This window comes from Cibotium barometz, chromosome 39, assembly GCF_041138505.1.
Source record: "Cibotium barometz isolate CiBa-2024 chromosome 39, ASM4113850v1, whole genome shotgun sequence".
Taxonomy (NCBI): domain Eukaryota; kingdom Viridiplantae; phylum Streptophyta; class Polypodiopsida; order Cyatheales; family Cibotiaceae; genus Cibotium; species Cibotium barometz.
The window spans coordinates 11,436,670-11,455,311 of NC_141084.1; the positions used below are offsets into that span (position 1 = coordinate 11,436,670).

The 18,642-nt window shown below is 43.6% G+C and overlaps 1 protein-coding gene across 2 annotated transcripts in view; it reads right to left on the reverse strand.

Moving 5' to 3' along the window:
* LON2 (lon protease 2) overlaps positions 1-14,991 on the reverse strand; it is a 45,332-nt gene extending 30,341 nt beyond the window's left edge. Inside the window, exons 1-4 of one of the 2 annotated variants that reach the window (XM_086778299.1) lie at positions 14,323-14,991; positions 14,086-14,248; positions 13,028-13,140; positions 12,824-12,935 (exon numbers count right to left, since the gene is read on the reverse strand). In XM_086778299.1, the coding sequence (XP_086634425.1) occupies positions 12,824-12,935; positions 13,028-13,140; positions 14,086-14,192 (332 nt within the window). In that variant the 5' untranslated portion in view covers positions 14,193-14,248; positions 14,323-14,991. The remainder of the gene's footprint in view (positions 1-12,823; positions 12,936-13,027; positions 13,141-14,085; positions 14,249-14,322) is intronic. The other variant, XM_086778300.1, reaches the window with a different exon arrangement.
* Between the last annotated feature and the right edge of the window lie 3,651 nt (positions 14,992-18,642).

An 18,642-nucleotide genomic window follows, 5' to 3' on the forward strand; every position in this document is an offset into this window, starting at 1 on the left:
TTTGTGTCTTTCATTGATGATGCCACACGCAAGGTGTGGGTTTATCCTCTTCGTTTGAAGAGTGATACATTCTCAGTGTTTGAGAAGTTTGTTGCTCTTGTTGAGAATCAAACTGGCAAAACACTGAAGGCTTTGCGTTCCGACAATGGTGGAGAGTACATGTCCAAACAGTTTCAGGACTTTTGTGATGCTAAAGGCATCAAGAGGGAGCTCTCTACTCCTTATGATCCTCCACAAAACGGGACAGCAGAGAGGATGAACAGGACCATTCAGGAGAAGGTCCGTTCTATGTTGTCACATGCTGCATTACCTCATGGTTTTTGGGCTGAAGCTGTTATGACAGCCGTACACCTTATAAACAGGTCACCTAACACGAGGCTTGGTGGGAAAGTGCCAGAAGAAGTATGGACAGGGAAGCCTCCGTCATACAAGCACTTGAGAGTGTTTGGTTGCGTTGCGTACGTGCACATACGCAGGGAAATGCGCACCAAACTTGATCCTAAGTCTCACAAATGCATATTCCTAGGATATGGTGACAGAGGTGAAATGGGGTATAGACTTTGGGATCCCATAAATAGAAAGATCATACGCAACAATGATGTCATCTTTGATGAAACATGCATGTATAAGGAGCCTGCAAGGCAACAGGAGCCTGGCAGAGTCATCTTTGATGACGATGGACATCATGGACAACAACAAAGGGCTGTAAATCAGCCATTACAGCAGGAAAACCAGCCCTTAAATGGTGCTGAAAATGGTCCAAATGGACAGCCAGAGATGGCAGAAGATATCCCTATGGATATACCACAGTTGGAGGATATACCGGGCATGATTTTTCAGCCTTATGGCATGGAACAGGAGCCACCAATGGGTGATATGCAGGCTGGACAGCAACCTGCAAATGATGGTCATTGGGTACGGAGGTCCACTAGACCCTCCAGAGCCCCTGACAGGTTTGTTCCAGGGGTTGACTATTTGATGCTTACTGATTGTGGGGAGCCCTCATGTTACAAAGAGGCTTTACAGAGGGCAGACAAAGCTCTATGGGAGCGTGCCATGAAGTCAGAGATGGATTCTCTGCATAAAAATGGAACTTGGAAGTTGGTGCATTTGCCTGCAGGCAAGAAGGTTTTGCCATGCAAGTGGGTATACAGGCTCAAAGTTGCACCAGATGCAAAGCCAAGATACAAAGCCAGGTTAGTGGCTAAGGGCTTCAAGCAGGAATATGGTGTGGACTTTGAGGAGATCTTCTCTCCAGTGGTCAAAATGACCACACTTAGAGCTGTGTTGGCTTTGGTTGCGCATGATGATCTGGACTTGATTCAGATGGATGTGAAGACTGCTTTTCTTCACGGTGATCTCCATGAGGAGATATATATGCAGCAGCCAGAGGGTTATGCACTGAGTGGAAAGGAGAAGCTTGTATGCAAGCTGAAAAAGAGTCTTTATGGGCTCAAACAGGCACCAAGAGAATGGTATCATAAATTTGATACATTCATGAAAACTCAGAAATTCAGGAGAAGTGACATAGATCACTGCTTGTACACCAAGAAAGCTTTGGATGGCAGTCTCTTGATTCTCATTTTGTATGTTGATGATATGTTGATTGCCGGGAAATCTCGTAAAGAGATGGATGCCTTGAAGAAGAGGCTGCACGAGACCTTTGATATGAAGGATTTGGGTGATGCAAATCACATTTTGGGTATGCGGATACTTCGGGACAGAAATCAGCATGTGTTGTATTTGTCTCAGAAGGAATACATTGGCAAAGTCTTGCAGAGGTTCAATATGGACGGGGGGAAGAAAGCTAGTACTCCTTTGCCTCCATATGTGAAACTCAGTGCTATGGACAGCCCACAGTCGGATAGAGACAGGGCTGATATGGCCAAGATTCCGTATGCTTCAGCTTGTGGCAGTCTCATGTATGCCATGGTTGCTACTAGGCCGGACATTGCATTTGCAGTGGGAGTGGTTTCTAGATACATGGCCAACCCTGGCAAGAAGCATTGGGAAGCAGTGAAAGGTGTCATGAGATACCTGAAGGGCACACAGGATTTGTGCATTTGCTTTGGCAAACAGGATGCATTAGTGCATGGTTACACGGATTCGGATTATGCCGGTCATCCAGATAACCGGAAGTCTACTACCGGTTATGTATTTACATTCACAGGAGGTGCTGTGTCATGGATATCCAGGATGCAGAAGTGCACTGCCTTATCTACTACAGAGGCCGAGTATATTGCAGCCACAGAGGCTTGCAAGGAGGCATTATGGCTATCTCGGTTAGTGGTTGATTTGGGTTATACAGGGGATATTCCATTGTTGCATTGTGACAGTCAGAGTGCCATCCAGTTGGCAAAGAACCCTGTCTTTCATGCAAAGACGAAGCATGTGGATGTGAAGTATCACTTCATCAGAGAGGTGATAGAGAACAAGCAAATTCAGCTTGTTAAGATTCACACGGATGACAACCCGGCTGATCTGTTGACGAAGAGTTTGCCTCCGGAGCGGTTTGCTCATTGCAGACACTTGATGGGCATTGGATGAGGCCATTTTCAGCCTTGATATGGCCTTGTATATTATCATGTACATGCTGATTTTTTCTTTTCCTTTCCTTAAGGGCACTTTGCCTTTAAGTGGGAGGTTGTTGGGGTAAAGGCGTTATGCCCACCCTTATAGTGTGTACAAGCCCATAAGTTATAGTACATAGTACACTTAGTACTTTTAATGTACTAAGTGCACTATGTGTACTAGTGCAATATACATGTGTGATAGGGGAGTCACACACTCATGCTTTTCATGAGTTGACTTATCCCCACAACTCTCTCTCTCTCTCTCCCTTGCTTCTCTGTGTATGTCTCCCATGAATACTCTAACCTAACCCTAATTCAAGTTTCTCCCCATCAAAGTTAATACTATACCGGATGTACAAGGCAAGACTTCTCATGTTCCAGTTGCATGGGGTCAGCTCAACGATCAGCCTGCCCTCTTCATGTTTGACAATTGCTCTACAGAAATTTTCATCTCATCTCAGATGGCTCCTTCTTTGGGCCTTAGCATGGATGATATGGGAATAGAGATTAATGCATCTTCCGCATTTGCAAACAAGACCGTAACGGTCACCCCTGTGATTGGGAAACTTCATATTCATATACAGGGTTATGTGGACCATGAGGACTTTTTGATTACTCCATTGCAGGGATGTGATGTGTTATAAGCAATGCCTTAGCATGCACGTTTGAATCCAAAGCCGGATTATAAGAATAAAAAGATAGTGATAACTTACAAACATAAGAAGCATACTATTGATGCTTGATTAGCTGGGGACACTATTCCACTTGTACCACATATACAGATAAATAAAGCAATGAAAAAGAGTATTTCCTCATACTTGATTTTTGTTCATGATGTTGTGCAGCATAATAATGTACATGTGGATGCTCTAGATGAAAGCAGGCTGAATTTTCTTTGTGGGTTTAGTGATTGCTGTGCTTAGTCTCTACCGGCTAGCATGCCACCCCCTAGACCTGAAGATCATATCATTGATCTCATACCTAGCAGTTCTCCTCCCAACAAGCCGGCTTACAGAGTCAATGCTAGCCAACAGGAATAGATCATGACACAAGTGAATGAACTCTTAGAAAAGGGTCTTATTAGACCTAGTTCATCTCCCTATTGCTCTCTTGTTCTCCTTACTCAAAAAAAGGATGGCTCTTTCAGGATGTGTTGATTACAAGGCTCTTAATAAAATAACCATTAAGAACCGTTTTCCTATCATCAAGTCAGAGTTGCACCTCGGGAGGTGCATAAGATTGTTTTTTGTACTTCATTTGGGCTTTATGAGTATTTGGTCATGCCTTTTGGTCTCACCAATGCTCCAGCTACATTTCACAGGCTTATGGATCACATCTTTAGAGAACATCACAAATTCACTCGCACATTTCTTTATGATATCCTAGTGTTCTCCCAAAATGAGCAAGAATATATCAAACACTTGACCATTGTGTTTGAAGAATTAAGGAAACACCAACTCTTCATAAATGCTAAGAAGAGAGAGTTTTTGCTTTCTGAGATCAAGAAGGCTACATTTATTTGGAAAGAAGCATAGTCCAATGCTTTTATAGCACTTAAGAATGCCATTGCAACAAGACCCGTACTTATTGTGCCTGATTTACATAAGCCTTTTTCAGTTGAATGTGATGCATCGAGAGAATATATTGGAGATGTCCTCAATCAAGAGGGACATGCAAGTCTATGAGAGCAAACTTTTGCAAGGTGCTGAGAAACATATGGGTGTTTATGAGTGAAGAAGACTATTAAACCAGACCACATGGTTAAACTTTTTCTCTCACAGATCTTTAAGCATCATGGAATGCCTAAGTCCATTGTGGGTGATAGAGATCCCAGGACTACTAGCTTGTTTTGGAGGGCTCTCTTTGACAATATGGGCACCAAACTTAACTTCTCGTCAACTTTCCACCCCGAGACGGAAGGACAGAGTGAAGCTGCAAATTCAGCCATACTTGATTTGCTTAAATGCTATGTTGCCGAGCAAAAGAGCATGTGGGAAAAGTTTTTACCCTTGGTAGAATTTGCCTACAACAATACCATACACTCTTCTACGGGCAAAGCACCATTTGAGGTTATTTATGGCAAAGTAGTCTTGCCCCCCATTTTGCGTACAAAAGATGAAATCTTTGCAGCAAATGAATATGTATGTGATTTTTAGGATGCTTTTGCAAAAGTACGGACAGCCATTCAAAAGTCCCAAGGAAAGCATAAAAAGGCTACAAATAGACTACACATGGATCTCAAAAAAAGAGATTGGGCATTGTTAAAATTTGATAAGGCCAGACTTTGTAAAAGGCCTAGCAAGGAGGGCGCTACTCCTAAGCTTGCCAACAGGTATTATGGCCCTTTCAAAGTCACCCAAAAGATTAATGAAGTTGCATTCAGATTGGCTCTCTCAGATTGTTGGAAGATCCATAATGCTTTTCATATGAGCCTACTTCGAAAGTATATGGGACCAGAGCCTATTGAACCTATGGAGGAGGACTGGAAATGAAAGAGATTCTCCAACTTGAGCAAATTCTCTTTCATAAGGAAAAGAGGCTCCCTAAAGGCCGTTTACAGCAACGCTATCTAGTGAAGTATAGCAACTATCCCACTAGGAATGCTAAATGGTTCAATGAACAAACATTAAAAGATTATCCTCAGATTCTGGATGCCTACTTGGAAGCTTTTCAATCGCGGTCAACTCTTTAGAAGAGGGGGGAGATGGCTCCCTGAACAACAAGGTATCCTTAAATAAATGCAAAGATAGATTCTCACTGGATCTTCCTATGCATTTGGACACCAGTTTGATTGGTGAATCAAACTCGGGATGTCCAGTGTTTGGGCTTTGCTGATATGATCAATTATGTGGGGTGTTAGCAGTCATCTCCTGTTTGTACATTATCTCACTAAGGGCTTTTGTTGTGGGTGTGCCCGCCCAGGAGCGTTGCTCAGTGTTCCTCTCAGGATCAGGAGGATGAATTTGTTGTGGAATTACAAGACTGGGAGAATTGGGACTCGAAGGTGCATTCGGTGCTTGTGCAGACCATCACAGAGGAGGTCTTACCGGCCGTGCAAACTCTCACCAGTGCTCATCAAGTATGGTCTAAATTGGAGGATCTCTTTGCTCGAGATTCGTCGACGAGGACAGATACCTTGCAAGGGCAGCTCTACGGTTTGTTATTTTCCCTGAAGGCAGTTCCATGCAGTCGTTTCTCATGAAGGCCAAGGTTATCCATGACCAGTTACTAGCTATGGGTGCTGCTTCTTTTGTCCTCTTCTCGGATGGCTGCCCTTATCCTCACCAAGCTTCCCCCGGACTATGATGTGATTTCTCAATCTTTGCGATGCTAGGTCACATCCACTCAATTGGAATTTGATGATCTTAGCTACTTTTGGAGGAAAAGTCCATCCTCATCTCACAAGGTAAGTTGAAGGTGTCAGTCAACAGTTCTGACCAAGCACTTTCCTCAGTTCAGAAGAAAGGTCGGAGTTGTTGCTTCTCTTGTGGGAAAAGAGGACATCTGTCCAAGGATTGTTTGTCCAAGAAGAAGGACAAGACCAAGGACAGGGCGTCATCTCAGAGAAAGGGCAAAGACACGACACACAACAGTGATACAGATTCTAGTACCACTTCTAGGGCTCCCAGGGCTCTTCGGCTCAGGAGGACCCAGATGGTGTACTTCTCTAGTACACATGTTGTTCCCAAACTCTGCGTGATAATCATTAATAATAAGCATGAAGTGTCTGGCTCCTTCTAGGGTAGTAGTCCGCATGGGGCCACACGGGTCCATATAAATGAGCTCCAGAATATGAGAAGCCCGATGAGTAGCCTCGTGTGAGGAAAGGCATCTTAGTGTTGCTTGCCATGAAGATAAGCCACACACGTAGAGTGGGAGGGTTTCAGTGGTGGAAGACCCTCGACCATCTACTAAGAAGACAACAGTTGCAAAGAAGTCTAATTCAGATGCCCGAAGCGAGCATGCCACAAATCCATATCCACATGAGCTACCAAGGCATGATAGCTATGAAGAAGTTGCAACAGATGAGATTGGAACTCGGTCAAAGAGCCACCAAAGTCCTTCAACCGATAAAGACCACCTTCCTAGATACGTGTGGCAACAACCTGCAAGGTGTTGGTGTCAATGATCTCAAGGACAAAATGGTCGAAGTAGACACCATATCCTTTCTCCGCAATCCGAAAAATTGAGAGGAGATTGTTGGAGAGCTTGGGAACATGAAGCACATCCCGAATGGTAGAAGGCTGGCCCGAGGAAGAGTCAAGTCGCACATCACCAACCGAAGAGGCCTCCAAGTTGGAAGCATCACCAATGGACACCGTCGAAGAGCTAGGACGAATGTCATGAAAAATGATCCTATTAGGAGTCATGTGAGTAGTACACCCACTATCAACCACCCAATTCGTAAGACGTGAACAGAGAGAGTCAAAGGGAAGCTCCTCTATACCAATGAAGACAGTCTCCTTGGTGGAAGAGGATTTTTGAGTTTGGTTGGTAGATAAAGAGGTTTGATTGGGGGACTTTTGAAACTCGCGGCGGCGAGTGCCCGGGGGACTAGGGCCTTTGACACACTTGTTGATACCATCAATGCATATTAAAACATTTAAACATAGCCACAGCCTTAACACATATCCATCATCACTTTGTATAAAACATAAAAGCGATAAAACATCCACAAATGCTGAAAATGGAGCTTGCACGTGTGACACCGCATAGAGGCCAGAATGGGCCGACCCCCCCCTTGGAGTATTTTATTACCCAAGGAAATAATATAATGTACAAGCTTTGAGGGCCTTACTCTCCCCACCGGAGATGCCGGATTATCCATATACAAATGCCATAACACAGCCCAACACAAGGCAACCAAGCCGAAACATAGGCTGTAGAAATGCCGAGCCAACAATATAATCCATATACCTCCGTGTGAGTACTGATTCTTTCCCAAAAACCACGGGTCTTCATGCAATAGAGCTGGTACCGTAAGTACAACTCTCCATTCAGCCGGTACAATAGGTACAATGGCTGGTATAGCCGGTATAATGGCTGGTACAACAGATAGTACAATCAATACGGTGGCTGGTACAGCAAGTACAAATGCTGGTACAACATGTACAGTGACTAGTACAGCAAGTACAGTGGCTAGAAGGGCCTCCTTTGAAGAGAACGAGGGGAGAGGGGGCGGCGGGGAGGGCTGGGAATGAAAAAATGCAAAAAAAGAGGCTGCGGAAAAAAAAAAGCACAAATTAGGGTTGGTTAAGATGAAGGAAAGAGGCTGAAAATAGCCCAGAATCAGTGCATAGAGAGGCATTCATGTGTGCTTGCAGGAGATCTCCAAAACGCAGCCGCCAAGAGAGGTACGGAGAAGAAAACGCAAGATGTGGGGAAAAAAACAAAGGCTGAAAGTCCTCTTGCTGATTTGTAGAAGCACAGGTGCTCTGACACCATGTGAGAATATGTGAATATGAAGCGGAAGCAAGTAGAGATCAAACAAGAGAAAGTAGACAGCCAAGAATGATCCAACACTTGAGCCAAGAACTCAAATATTGAATGAATTATGAATGACTTATGTCCATGCTTATATACATATAGTCAGCAATAGCAAAAAAGCTACTAATTTGGACAAATAGTAAAAGGCCTAAAAATGCCTAAAACTAAGATATAAAATAGCTGAAAAATATGGGAAAAATCCCTAATTACATCAGATAAATATCTAGATAAAAAGTGGCATAAAATGGAGTAAAATGGGCTGGAGATGACATGTCCAACAAAATATACTCCTTGCTACCGAACAGCCCAGTAGCACCTCCAGTGCCCTGCCGACCTATTCTTGCATCCTCAAGATGCCTTCTGGGATCCTCTTGTGCCCTGTTCATGCCCTAATTCTTATGTTTATCTATTGCCTTTCAGAGATTATCCCTGGAATGAGCATGCCCATGGGCATGCACATGACATCCTCTTCTGCTAAACTTGATGAGACGGGATTCCAACTTCTGACCCTAGATGATTGTCATCATCTCTTTGTCTCCACATGGACTCCCCAACTTGTCATCCTTCCCTTCCTAGCAACCTTTTCACTAAAAACCTTGCCTTAGGTCTCTAAATCCACTCCAAATCTGATGAAGATCTGTACATCTGTTCCACTTTGTCCCCTTGCCCCATCTCTTCTTTTCCTGAGTATTGAGTCTAGCACCCTCACTCCACCCCTTGGGACCGTTTTCCTAAAAACCTGGAACCGTTTTCCTAAAAGCCTTTCTTGGTATGGCCCAAGTGGCATCCGACTCACAGGGCTGCTATTCCCCTTGGGTGTTGTGGAACACCACCAACCAACCTCCTGGAAAATTCTTCCCTGTCTCGTGTTACTCTCCTTGGACTGTGCACCTTCATTTGGGACACCATCAGTGTTTAGCATTGCTGAACCTCAAGCTTTGATACCAATGTCACGTGCACAGAAGCATTGTGTCTTCTTTCAGCCCTAAACACCTTTCATACGAACACCTCGATGCAAAATGAGATGGAGAGGAGAGAGAAAGTTGTATTTTCAGTATATTCATATAGTACAAAAAGGTACATAACTCTGGCAGCCATAGGCATGCCCTTGAAAAGGTAGTCTTGGACTCCAAAAGTCCTAATCTATGATCCATCCCAAAAGGACTGAGATGAATGAAAAGGTTCTTGGCTGAGCCTTTACACAGGCCTTGGGACACCCCCATATGCTCGCTGACTGCTATCGGCAAGCAGAAAAAGACTTAAAAAATACTTAAAATATTGTCCTTGCTGCTGACCAGCCCAGTAGCACCTACAGTGCCCTGCTGACCTGTTCGTGCGTCCTCAGGATGCCTTATGGGGTCCTCCTGTGCCCTACTCATGCCCTAATTCTTCTGTATATCTGCTGCCTAGATTAGCCCTGGGATGAGCATGGCATCTAACCTGCAGCCCGCCCACCCCTCTCCCTTTCCCCCTTTCAAAACCCTCTCTCATGCACCCCTCTCCTGTGCCCTGCTCATGCCCTAATTCTTCTGTTTATCTGCTGCCTTTCAGAGATTAGCCCTGGGAAAGCATGACATTTAACCTGCACCCCGCCCACCCCTCTCCCTTTTCCCCTTTCCAAACCCTCTCTCATGCACACAATCCTTGAAACTGGTCCACCCTTTTTGCCATTGAGATGCACAAGAATGGTTTGGTTCGATATAGACCCAAACACTGCAAATCTAATGGGTGTTGACACCTCAACAGTTGGTCCCTCCTCGGAAAGAGTGACCCAAGAGCCTGAAACCTATTATAATGAGGATTTCCCACTGGGCACCCCCTTCCCTTCTTTGAGCACCTACAACCACAACAAACAGCTGCCTCTACCCATAAGCCTACCCTGCGGTCTCTTCATCCTGCCCTACTCCCTTTCACCATTTCCTCCTGATTGAATAGCATTCTCTTCCACCCACAACTTTCTCCTTTTTACCTCTCATTCCCCCCTTCTTTTTCCATTCTTCCTTCCTGATTTCCCTTTCATCCTACCTTATGTCCTTATGTTTTTCACCTCCATTGCTCAGTGTTTCTAGCATTTCTCCTTCTTAGTACATTTCAGTGCTTCTTTCCATGATATTGCACATCTCTCCCACCCATAGCATCTGCTCTGAGTTCCCTCCCCAATGTACAACCATCAAATGCAATAATGTATCAACCAAAGACCTTTCTATCCAATCCACTAAAGCCTTGCATTAAAAAACATCTCTAGTTGGCAAGATCATAGATAGCAGCCCAGCTCACAGCCAATCTAGTTGCCACCCTATATAGATAGTAGGATAACCCCCACATGCACCTCGAAAGGTACCAGCCACAATCTACCAGCACCTTCCACTCTGCACTCCAACATAGGCCACTCGCCATGGGCAAGTCCATGATGGAAATCAAGAGCTGGGGAGGATCAAAGACAAACAATTGATATTGATCTCTGTTCCACACAACCACCTTGATAGCAAGCATTACTCAGATGGAATCGTGGGTGTGCCAATGTGGTCATTGTGTCTCCAAATAATACCCCCAGCGAACCCCTATTATGGTTGGCTCACCTGAATCCATAGGACTCTAGTACGTCAATGTTCTGAAGCTACCTGGATGGGATACTCGATGAAATGAGCAACTACATTGGCTACCTTGAGGAAGCATGTGATCTATATCATGAAAGACGGCTCGTGTTGGACATGATCTAGAGCTCAGGGTTGCACACCCACATAGCATTGGCTTGGCCTTCCACCAACAACAAAGTGGAGCACCTCTAAACACAAACAGATGGGCAATTCATCTTCTATGCAACAAATCTCCTGAAAGAGAGGGGCATTCGCAGATTCTACGAGGAGACCAAGTTAACTCTTTTGCCAAGCCATGGGCATCTGCCATCAGCTTAATGGACACGCAGCTTCAGGCACATCATGGCAAGGATGAGGTTGTCCACATTCACCCTTCAAACCCATGGCAAAAGTCCCACACACTGGTAGTTACTCCAACCAAGTCAAAAACCTCTTCCCTTAGTCATGCACATCATCTCACGGAATGGAGCGTGCATGGAGCCAAAGCCGAAAGATGATCAACTGTTGTAACATGCATGATAACAAATGGAAGACTTAAATGATGATTAACACTAACCAAAACAATGGATTAATGCTAATCAAGACAGCAAAAACGTAGAGAAGACATGAAGACCTCAACTAAAATCTGTTCACGCACAATTGTGCATAACTACAGATGCATATGCAAAAGGTTACCAGCTGCTCTCCAATGAAAACAAACATGAGAATCGCTATCCTCTAAGATCCAAATACCGGATCGCTGCCTGGAAGATGCGCCTCAAGACACTGGCTGGTCGGCTAGTTGGATTCCCCTTCATAACTATGTGCCAAATCTGTCCACACTTGCCCTGACCATGGGCACCTAGTTGTCTGCTGTCACAACCACCCCAGATCCCAATTCCCCTTCATAACTATGAAAGGTGTGCCAAATCTGTCCACACTTGCCCTGGCCATGGGCACCTAGTTGTCTGTTGTCACAACCGCCCAAGATCCCTCCATGTGCCCAAACACAGCCCTTGATCTTGCCTAAGAGGCGACTACACGTAAAATGCATGTCCATGTAGACAATGGAAGACTTAATCAATGATTAATGCTAAGCAAAAACATGGATCCAGCTAATCAAGACGGAAAATGCACCATAGAAAAGACCTAAGAGACCTAAACTACTTTGAATTTCGATGAATATATACAATGATGTTCAGAAATCTCAACTAAATTTGTTCGTGCATGATCATGCATGACTACTGATGCATATGCAAAAGTTCACCAGCTGCTCTCCATGTGAGTACACATGAGAACTGCTACCTTCTCGGATCCAGATACCAGGTTGCTGCTTGGAAGATGAGCCTTAAGACACTGCCTTTGAATTAATGATACTATATCGACTGCCCTTATATCGTGGCTAAAGAATGGTCGGCTAGTTGGCTACCCCTTCACGATACGAAAAGGTGTACCAAGGCTGTCCACAGTTGCCCTGACCATGGGCGCCTGGCTGGTGTCTTGCTGCCCAAGATCCCTCTATAAGCCCAAACACAGCCCCTAATCTTGCTTAAGAGGGGGCTGCAAGTAAGATCCATGTCCACTCAAAAATGAGATGCACATGACGACTGTCATGTCTTGTCCCTCAATTGTAAGAAGGAGCTTCTCCCAAGGGCTGCTTTAGCTGCTAGTAGCCAATGGAATGAAGGTTTCTCCTTCGTGTCTGTTGTGTGACACATTCATCACGTTGAACTCTGCTCCAAGGCACCAAACATCGCCGTGTGGGAGGGCATTTCCAAAAGATGGTCCAATCTCTAGTGCTGGGGGTGTAGAGATTGAGGAAACCAATGCTATTCTCATTCTTGAGGAAAATAATCCAAACTTGACATTCCACCTGTAGGAATAGGTAGGAAAGACAAACCTTGGCTCCAACAGGCCAAACGTTGGGGACCAAAAAAATATAACTTGCCTTCTTCGCAGCATCTACCTGTGTGGCCAGCAGTAAGGCAGTGTTTCTGATCAGCAAGATGTATTCTTTGTAACTCCTTGCACACCAGGAGGAATTATTTGCTCCATGACTTCAGAGCAGACTACCTATGCCTTCTATAAGACTACAGGACCATATTATCACAAAATTTGAATTCAGCCCTCTCAGCATACAAAGCAGTCATTGATTTGGGACACAATAAGAGGGATTTCATAAAAAACCTTGGATGCCACTGGACAGGCTCGTTTGCCTGTTTCCCAATAGGTGCTTGATAATCTGAAGCAAGTCCACCACCTCCTTTTCCATCTCTTTCCTCCGAAAGTGCATTCGCACCTTCAAGCAAAATTCAGAGAAAATAATTTAGCAAGTCAACTTAGCGAAACTTGATACGAAGAAAGACATGACAAAAGAAGCATACTTCATACCTGAGTCTGTTACATGCGGAGAAGGGAGCGGAGTTTGTGTGTCTCTCACAGGTAGCACACCAATCAATCCCTTGTCCTCTTTCTGCCACAGCTCTTGCTCAACAAGCCTAACACTGCGATAGAAAAAAGGAGAGACAACATTACCTCATCACAATCATGCTTTCATCCTTTGCAATAATTCAGTGGCAAGAAAATCTGCAACTACCCTTGGGGGCTCTATTTCTGAGAAAACCCCCATAAAACCTAAGTGAGGCTTTTCCATTTTTTGTGCATACACAAATACACATAAAAACGAATGTGTATGTGGCTATGTGAGTGTGTGTGCATGCACGCGCGCGCGCACGCGCGCGCGTGTGTGTGTGTGTGTGTGCACACGCGCGGGTATATACCAATGGAAAGTTCCGGTAATTTCCCAAACCAACACAACCCAGTGTGTGATCTTGACACCATGAGAGTCTACTCACAAAACTTCAAATCAGAAACTCCATCATGCATAGCATAGAAGAGTAGGTGCATGTTCATGCATAAAGATATGTCACTGTAGTAGACAAACCTTCATAGATGAACCATCAGCCTAAGTTTTTTCACTTCTCAACAGGTGAAGGCTAGAATCATCCAGAAGAAAACACACACGTGTGCGTGCATGCACACACACATGGAGTAGCTAGTTGGGTAATTGCACAGCTTTGGATGGACCAGCTCGCCACAACTTAGGCGAGGACTTCAAAAGGAATCTGCATGTCTGTTAATACGGGCAGAAAGATATACCAATGGAAAGTTCAGGTTGTTTTCCAAACTTAACAAACACCGAATGTGGTCTTGACTCCAAGAGAGACTACTCACAAAGCTTCAAATCATCCACTCCATAATGTACACACATATAAATGAATGTGTGTGCACACGCACATGTGTACACATATATATGTACATACAAATATGTATATGTACGCACGTGTGTGCGTGTGTGTGTGTGTGTGTGTGTGTGTGAGAGAGAGAGAGAGAGAGAGAGAGAGAGTTGACGCAAAAAGCAACACCAAATACATCAAACTGCCCAGTACCTTGCAGGGGAGGTGCATCGAATTTGAACGATCGCTCCTGGCAGCAGCACACGGTTTCTAAATGGCAAAATGGCCAGCTTCTCTGGCAACTCCACAACCTCCCTCATCTTCACAGGCCTTTGAAGCCCCCTTTGCAAGGAGAAAATTAATGATACCAATTACCCTGCAATTGCCTTGTTAACACCTTAATGGTAACATAAATTAACTGATAAAGAAAACCAATTAACCTGCAATCACCTGCTGATGACGCCTTTAAGACAGGTTGTGGCATCCACATGCCATGATGAAGAACCAATCAACCTGCAATAACGAGGTCGATGACCACCTTCAAAGCAGATTAGGAAATTCAGATTCCATGTTTAACTGGGGAATGCCCTGGTTCCCTGCATGATCAGATTCAAAGCTGCCTCTCCCAGACAGCAGATTACAGCAATTTCTTCCAGTAGAGGCATGGACAGTACTCTCCGAAACCCTAAAAACAGAGCTTTCAAATCACAGAGAAACCTGGCAAATTCGATGGACTTTTCCCCTCTAAATCGAACGACAATGAGCTTCTTGATGCAGGCTATCAAATGCATACATACGGCTATCAAAGTAGAGTTAAGGTTTCTCAGTTGAACAGAAAATCAGGGTTTCTCAGATGATAAGATTAGGGTTCCTTCGACGGAGAATTGTGATTAATGGAACAGAGAGTTTCTCAACGATTCCTCGCAGCTGATTGCAGCAGACCGAAAATGAGGGTTTCTAGCAGGTAAACAGATGCATCGGGAAAGGAAAATTTACGGTTCAAAAAATTTAGGGTTTGCAGGGAGACACCTGTAGTAGAACTTCAGCCCTTGGTGTAGTAGCAGATGCATTCGACAGTTTTGGGTTTCTCTAAAAATAAAATAAGTGATGATCCCGTCCTTGCTCTTAATGATCTGTCCGCCCACAGACAGCCACGTGTTACCATTTTGGCCCTGGGTGCATATATAAACTTAGAAGATAAGTCAACTGTCATTGGCGTGTGAAATGTGGTTAACACGCTTGTCTCACACAGACGGGAAGGGACCTACAAGCCCTACACACACACACACACACACACATTCAACCTATTGTATACGAAGTTCAATTCGTGCAAAGCGGCATCTAATGATGCGCATTGCACAACACTGCAATGTACCTCTTAATACACATACAGAGTTGCAAGATTGCCCATCAATTCAAAATCCATGGCAAAGTGTTTTTTTGCATACCAAGCATGAACAAGGTTTTTGACGAGAGTATTTTGCCTATGGATCGGCCTTCAACTAGCTAGATTGCTCATTCATGCGATTTCTATGGCTAGTATATATATTGCACTTGGATGTGTACGCAACCTAAGTGTGCACAAAGGACCTTGTAATGCGTCTTTCGTTAGTCACCCAACCCATCTCTACATGAGATCCTTTGGAAGTAACATTCTAGTGGGAAGGAGGGGGCAGGGGGGGTAGCAAACTCCGCTTCTAGCAAGATGGTCTCCCCAACCTCGTGAAATGTTGTATTCTTCCAATGCCACTTGATATTCTATAAAAAGGCCTTCATAGAATCTTCAAACGTGAAAAGGCATGTTAGTGACTCTAACAATTATGGGCAAGCTAGTATAAGGTGGTACTCCCACAACCCATGTAGTGGGCCATGGAGATGCCACTTGGGAATGTCAAAGCCTTTCAAGTGGAAATTGTGCCCCGACACCTTTGTCATTAAACTGCATAGCATATGGCAGCAAAAAAAAAAATGTAGCAAGCCTTTGAACTATGAATTGGGGGTAGGTTCATGGTGACCCTCATTAGCTCTTTTCCTAGTAGGCCTTGTAAATCCATTGATTATACGCTAAGTTGGACTCTCTAGGAGTATGTTGCAAATAACTCCCACCCACAACTCATAGTGCCAAGTATGTTGCAAATAACTCCCACCTATGAATCAAGAGTGCTTTACTTGCCATCAAAAAATTACCACTCATGACTCATAGTGTTTACACATCCATACAACTATCCTAATTTGTACACCCATACGACTATCCTAATTTGCAATAGAGTGTTTACACTCATAGTGTTTACACTATGTGTAAACACTCATAGTGTTTACACATCCATACAACTATCCTAATTTGTACACCCATATGACTATCCTAATTTGCAATAGAGTGTTTTACTTGCCATATCAAAAAATTATCACCTTGTAATAACACTAGCCTTCAAAAACCTATGTTGTGTTTCTACACAGGCACCAAAAGATTTCTTCAACTCCTTCCTAATTCGATGAATTAGCATGCAAGCTCTCATACGAAAATTCAATGGATGTGAGTGGAGTCATGTTTCCTACATGTGTGAGTGTTTGAGTTTGTGTGCATAGCCATGTCTTCTTGTGGTCTAGGTAGAGACTATAAGTATCTATTCACAAAGAAATCTAAGGTTGAAAATAATTAGTTCGGTCTACTTTAAATCTCCTTCAAGTGATCCCTTGATTGTCTCTTATATACAAGGGATGTACAAATAGCGTGAAGAAGGTTTTTGGTATTGCCAATGTCCCACCATAACTAGGTAAGCAAATTGACACTTTTCATGCATGTTAGTTAGAAATGCCCCTAAACTACTTGCGAAATTTTATTGGGAAAAAAAGTATTTAGTTAAGATTTTTGTGAGTTTACTTATTTGGGCTAATGTAGGCCGGAATAGGGTGAAGGATTATAAATAGAATGCATATCTATTTCTTAAAGCCTCCACATGTTGCTAATGCTACTCCTGTGGATCCTAACAAAAGAGGTTTAACTTAGAAATGCTATAGAGTTTTCAATCAATTCGGGTTCTTTATTTAGTCTCCTTTAAAGGGTCGCCCGACACCTATATTACCATGTGTAGGATCCATCTATAAATGTTCAACATGTTCCGTGCATCGCTTCCAACCCACCCATGCCACCCATGCTCACTCGTTATATGCGACCCAAGAGTAGTGGGCAAAAGGAAGTATACTACAACTCTATGTAAGGTGATACCACTGCAAAGATGCATAGTGCACTGATTTGTTGGTGTTTTTAAAGATGATCTTATTTTGATGTTGCCACTTATCCAAACTGGTTTTCTACAACAACTTCTAATTTTTGTTCATCATCCCTACCATAATCATGCAAAAAATCATTTATAGTGCATATTCTAAAAAATATATATAGTGCGTTAATTAGATCGAGGCTAATGCACTATCACCTAAGTTTTAAACCTTAAAAACCTAGTCACGCTGAACTTAACCCAACCTCCTCTCTCATCATCTCCCCACATCTCTTAGTCCACACATTGTCCTCAATGCCCTTGTGGCCCATCGTTGCATCCCCCTACCCTCACCTCCCCTTACCCCTCGGACTTCCCCTTCTTTCAACCTAACCTTCCCTTCCCATCCCATCCCATCCCCTACTCAAAGGTAAATCCTAGAATGCCCCCCCCCCCCCCCCCCCCCGCGGCAAAAAAAAAAAAAAAGAAGAAAAAGATACCCACACCACTAGCACTTTCTCTTGTGATTTTCCACTTCACCTCCTCTCTAATAAAAACATGTTCCCTTCAATAAATGTGCTTGAAGAGACCTCACATAATATGCTCCCATAGGGGGAGAGGTAGGGCAATGCTAAGGGAGAAGCCTATCTTTATGAAACCATGTGTTATGCCTCAAAACTTCAAACGCATCATCATGGAGCCATCAAAAACATCGAAAACATAAAACTTGCCAGGAAAAACAAAAAAATGGGACACACAGGACGATTGATAATGAAATTGCTATCTTGTATTAATCATGTGACGAATTTACAAGTGATGGGATGGACTCATGAGGATCCAAGGCATAAGATACCTTGCTCACAAGCCATGTGTATCAAAACATGATTGAGGTGGAAGAGGTCGGGCTAGGCCACCTCATGAGGGTCTCCCATATAAATGCATTATCCTTGGTACGAGCTAGCATACCCCCAAAGCCCTCGCAAGGTTGGGATAGTTTGTGCACACATGCATGTGTGTGTTTCAGCCGCAAATGTTATCACCTCTTCCTTTCCCTTTTCGCCTAGCCAAATCAAGCACAAAATAATAATTGCACAAGAAACATCTTTGTAAGGTTGTTATTCTTTAAGTGTTTATATTTCCTTCAAAATTTGTAACCATGTTCTTATCCTCGTACCTCTATGCAAGGGCTTAAAATCTAGTGAGTAAAAAGTTGAGGTAATTGCTCTTATCTTCTTATCCTCGGACCTCTATGCAAGGGCTTAAAATCTAGTGAGAGTAAAAAGTTGAGGTAATTGCTCTTATGTCCTCCTTTACTTCCAACCACTTGTTAGAATCTTGTGCTTGTTTTGTGGCACATGTAGTAATCAAAGCTAGCAAAACCCAAGGCAACATATGATAAATTTTATTTGCATTTTTATATAATCAACCACAACTTTCATATTCTTTGATGGGAAACTCTTGGCGTCTTTAGTTTGCACTTTTAAACAACAACTTCCTTATTCTTTAGAGTGAAACTTTCGGTGTCTTCATTGATTACTTTTTGGCATATTTCCTT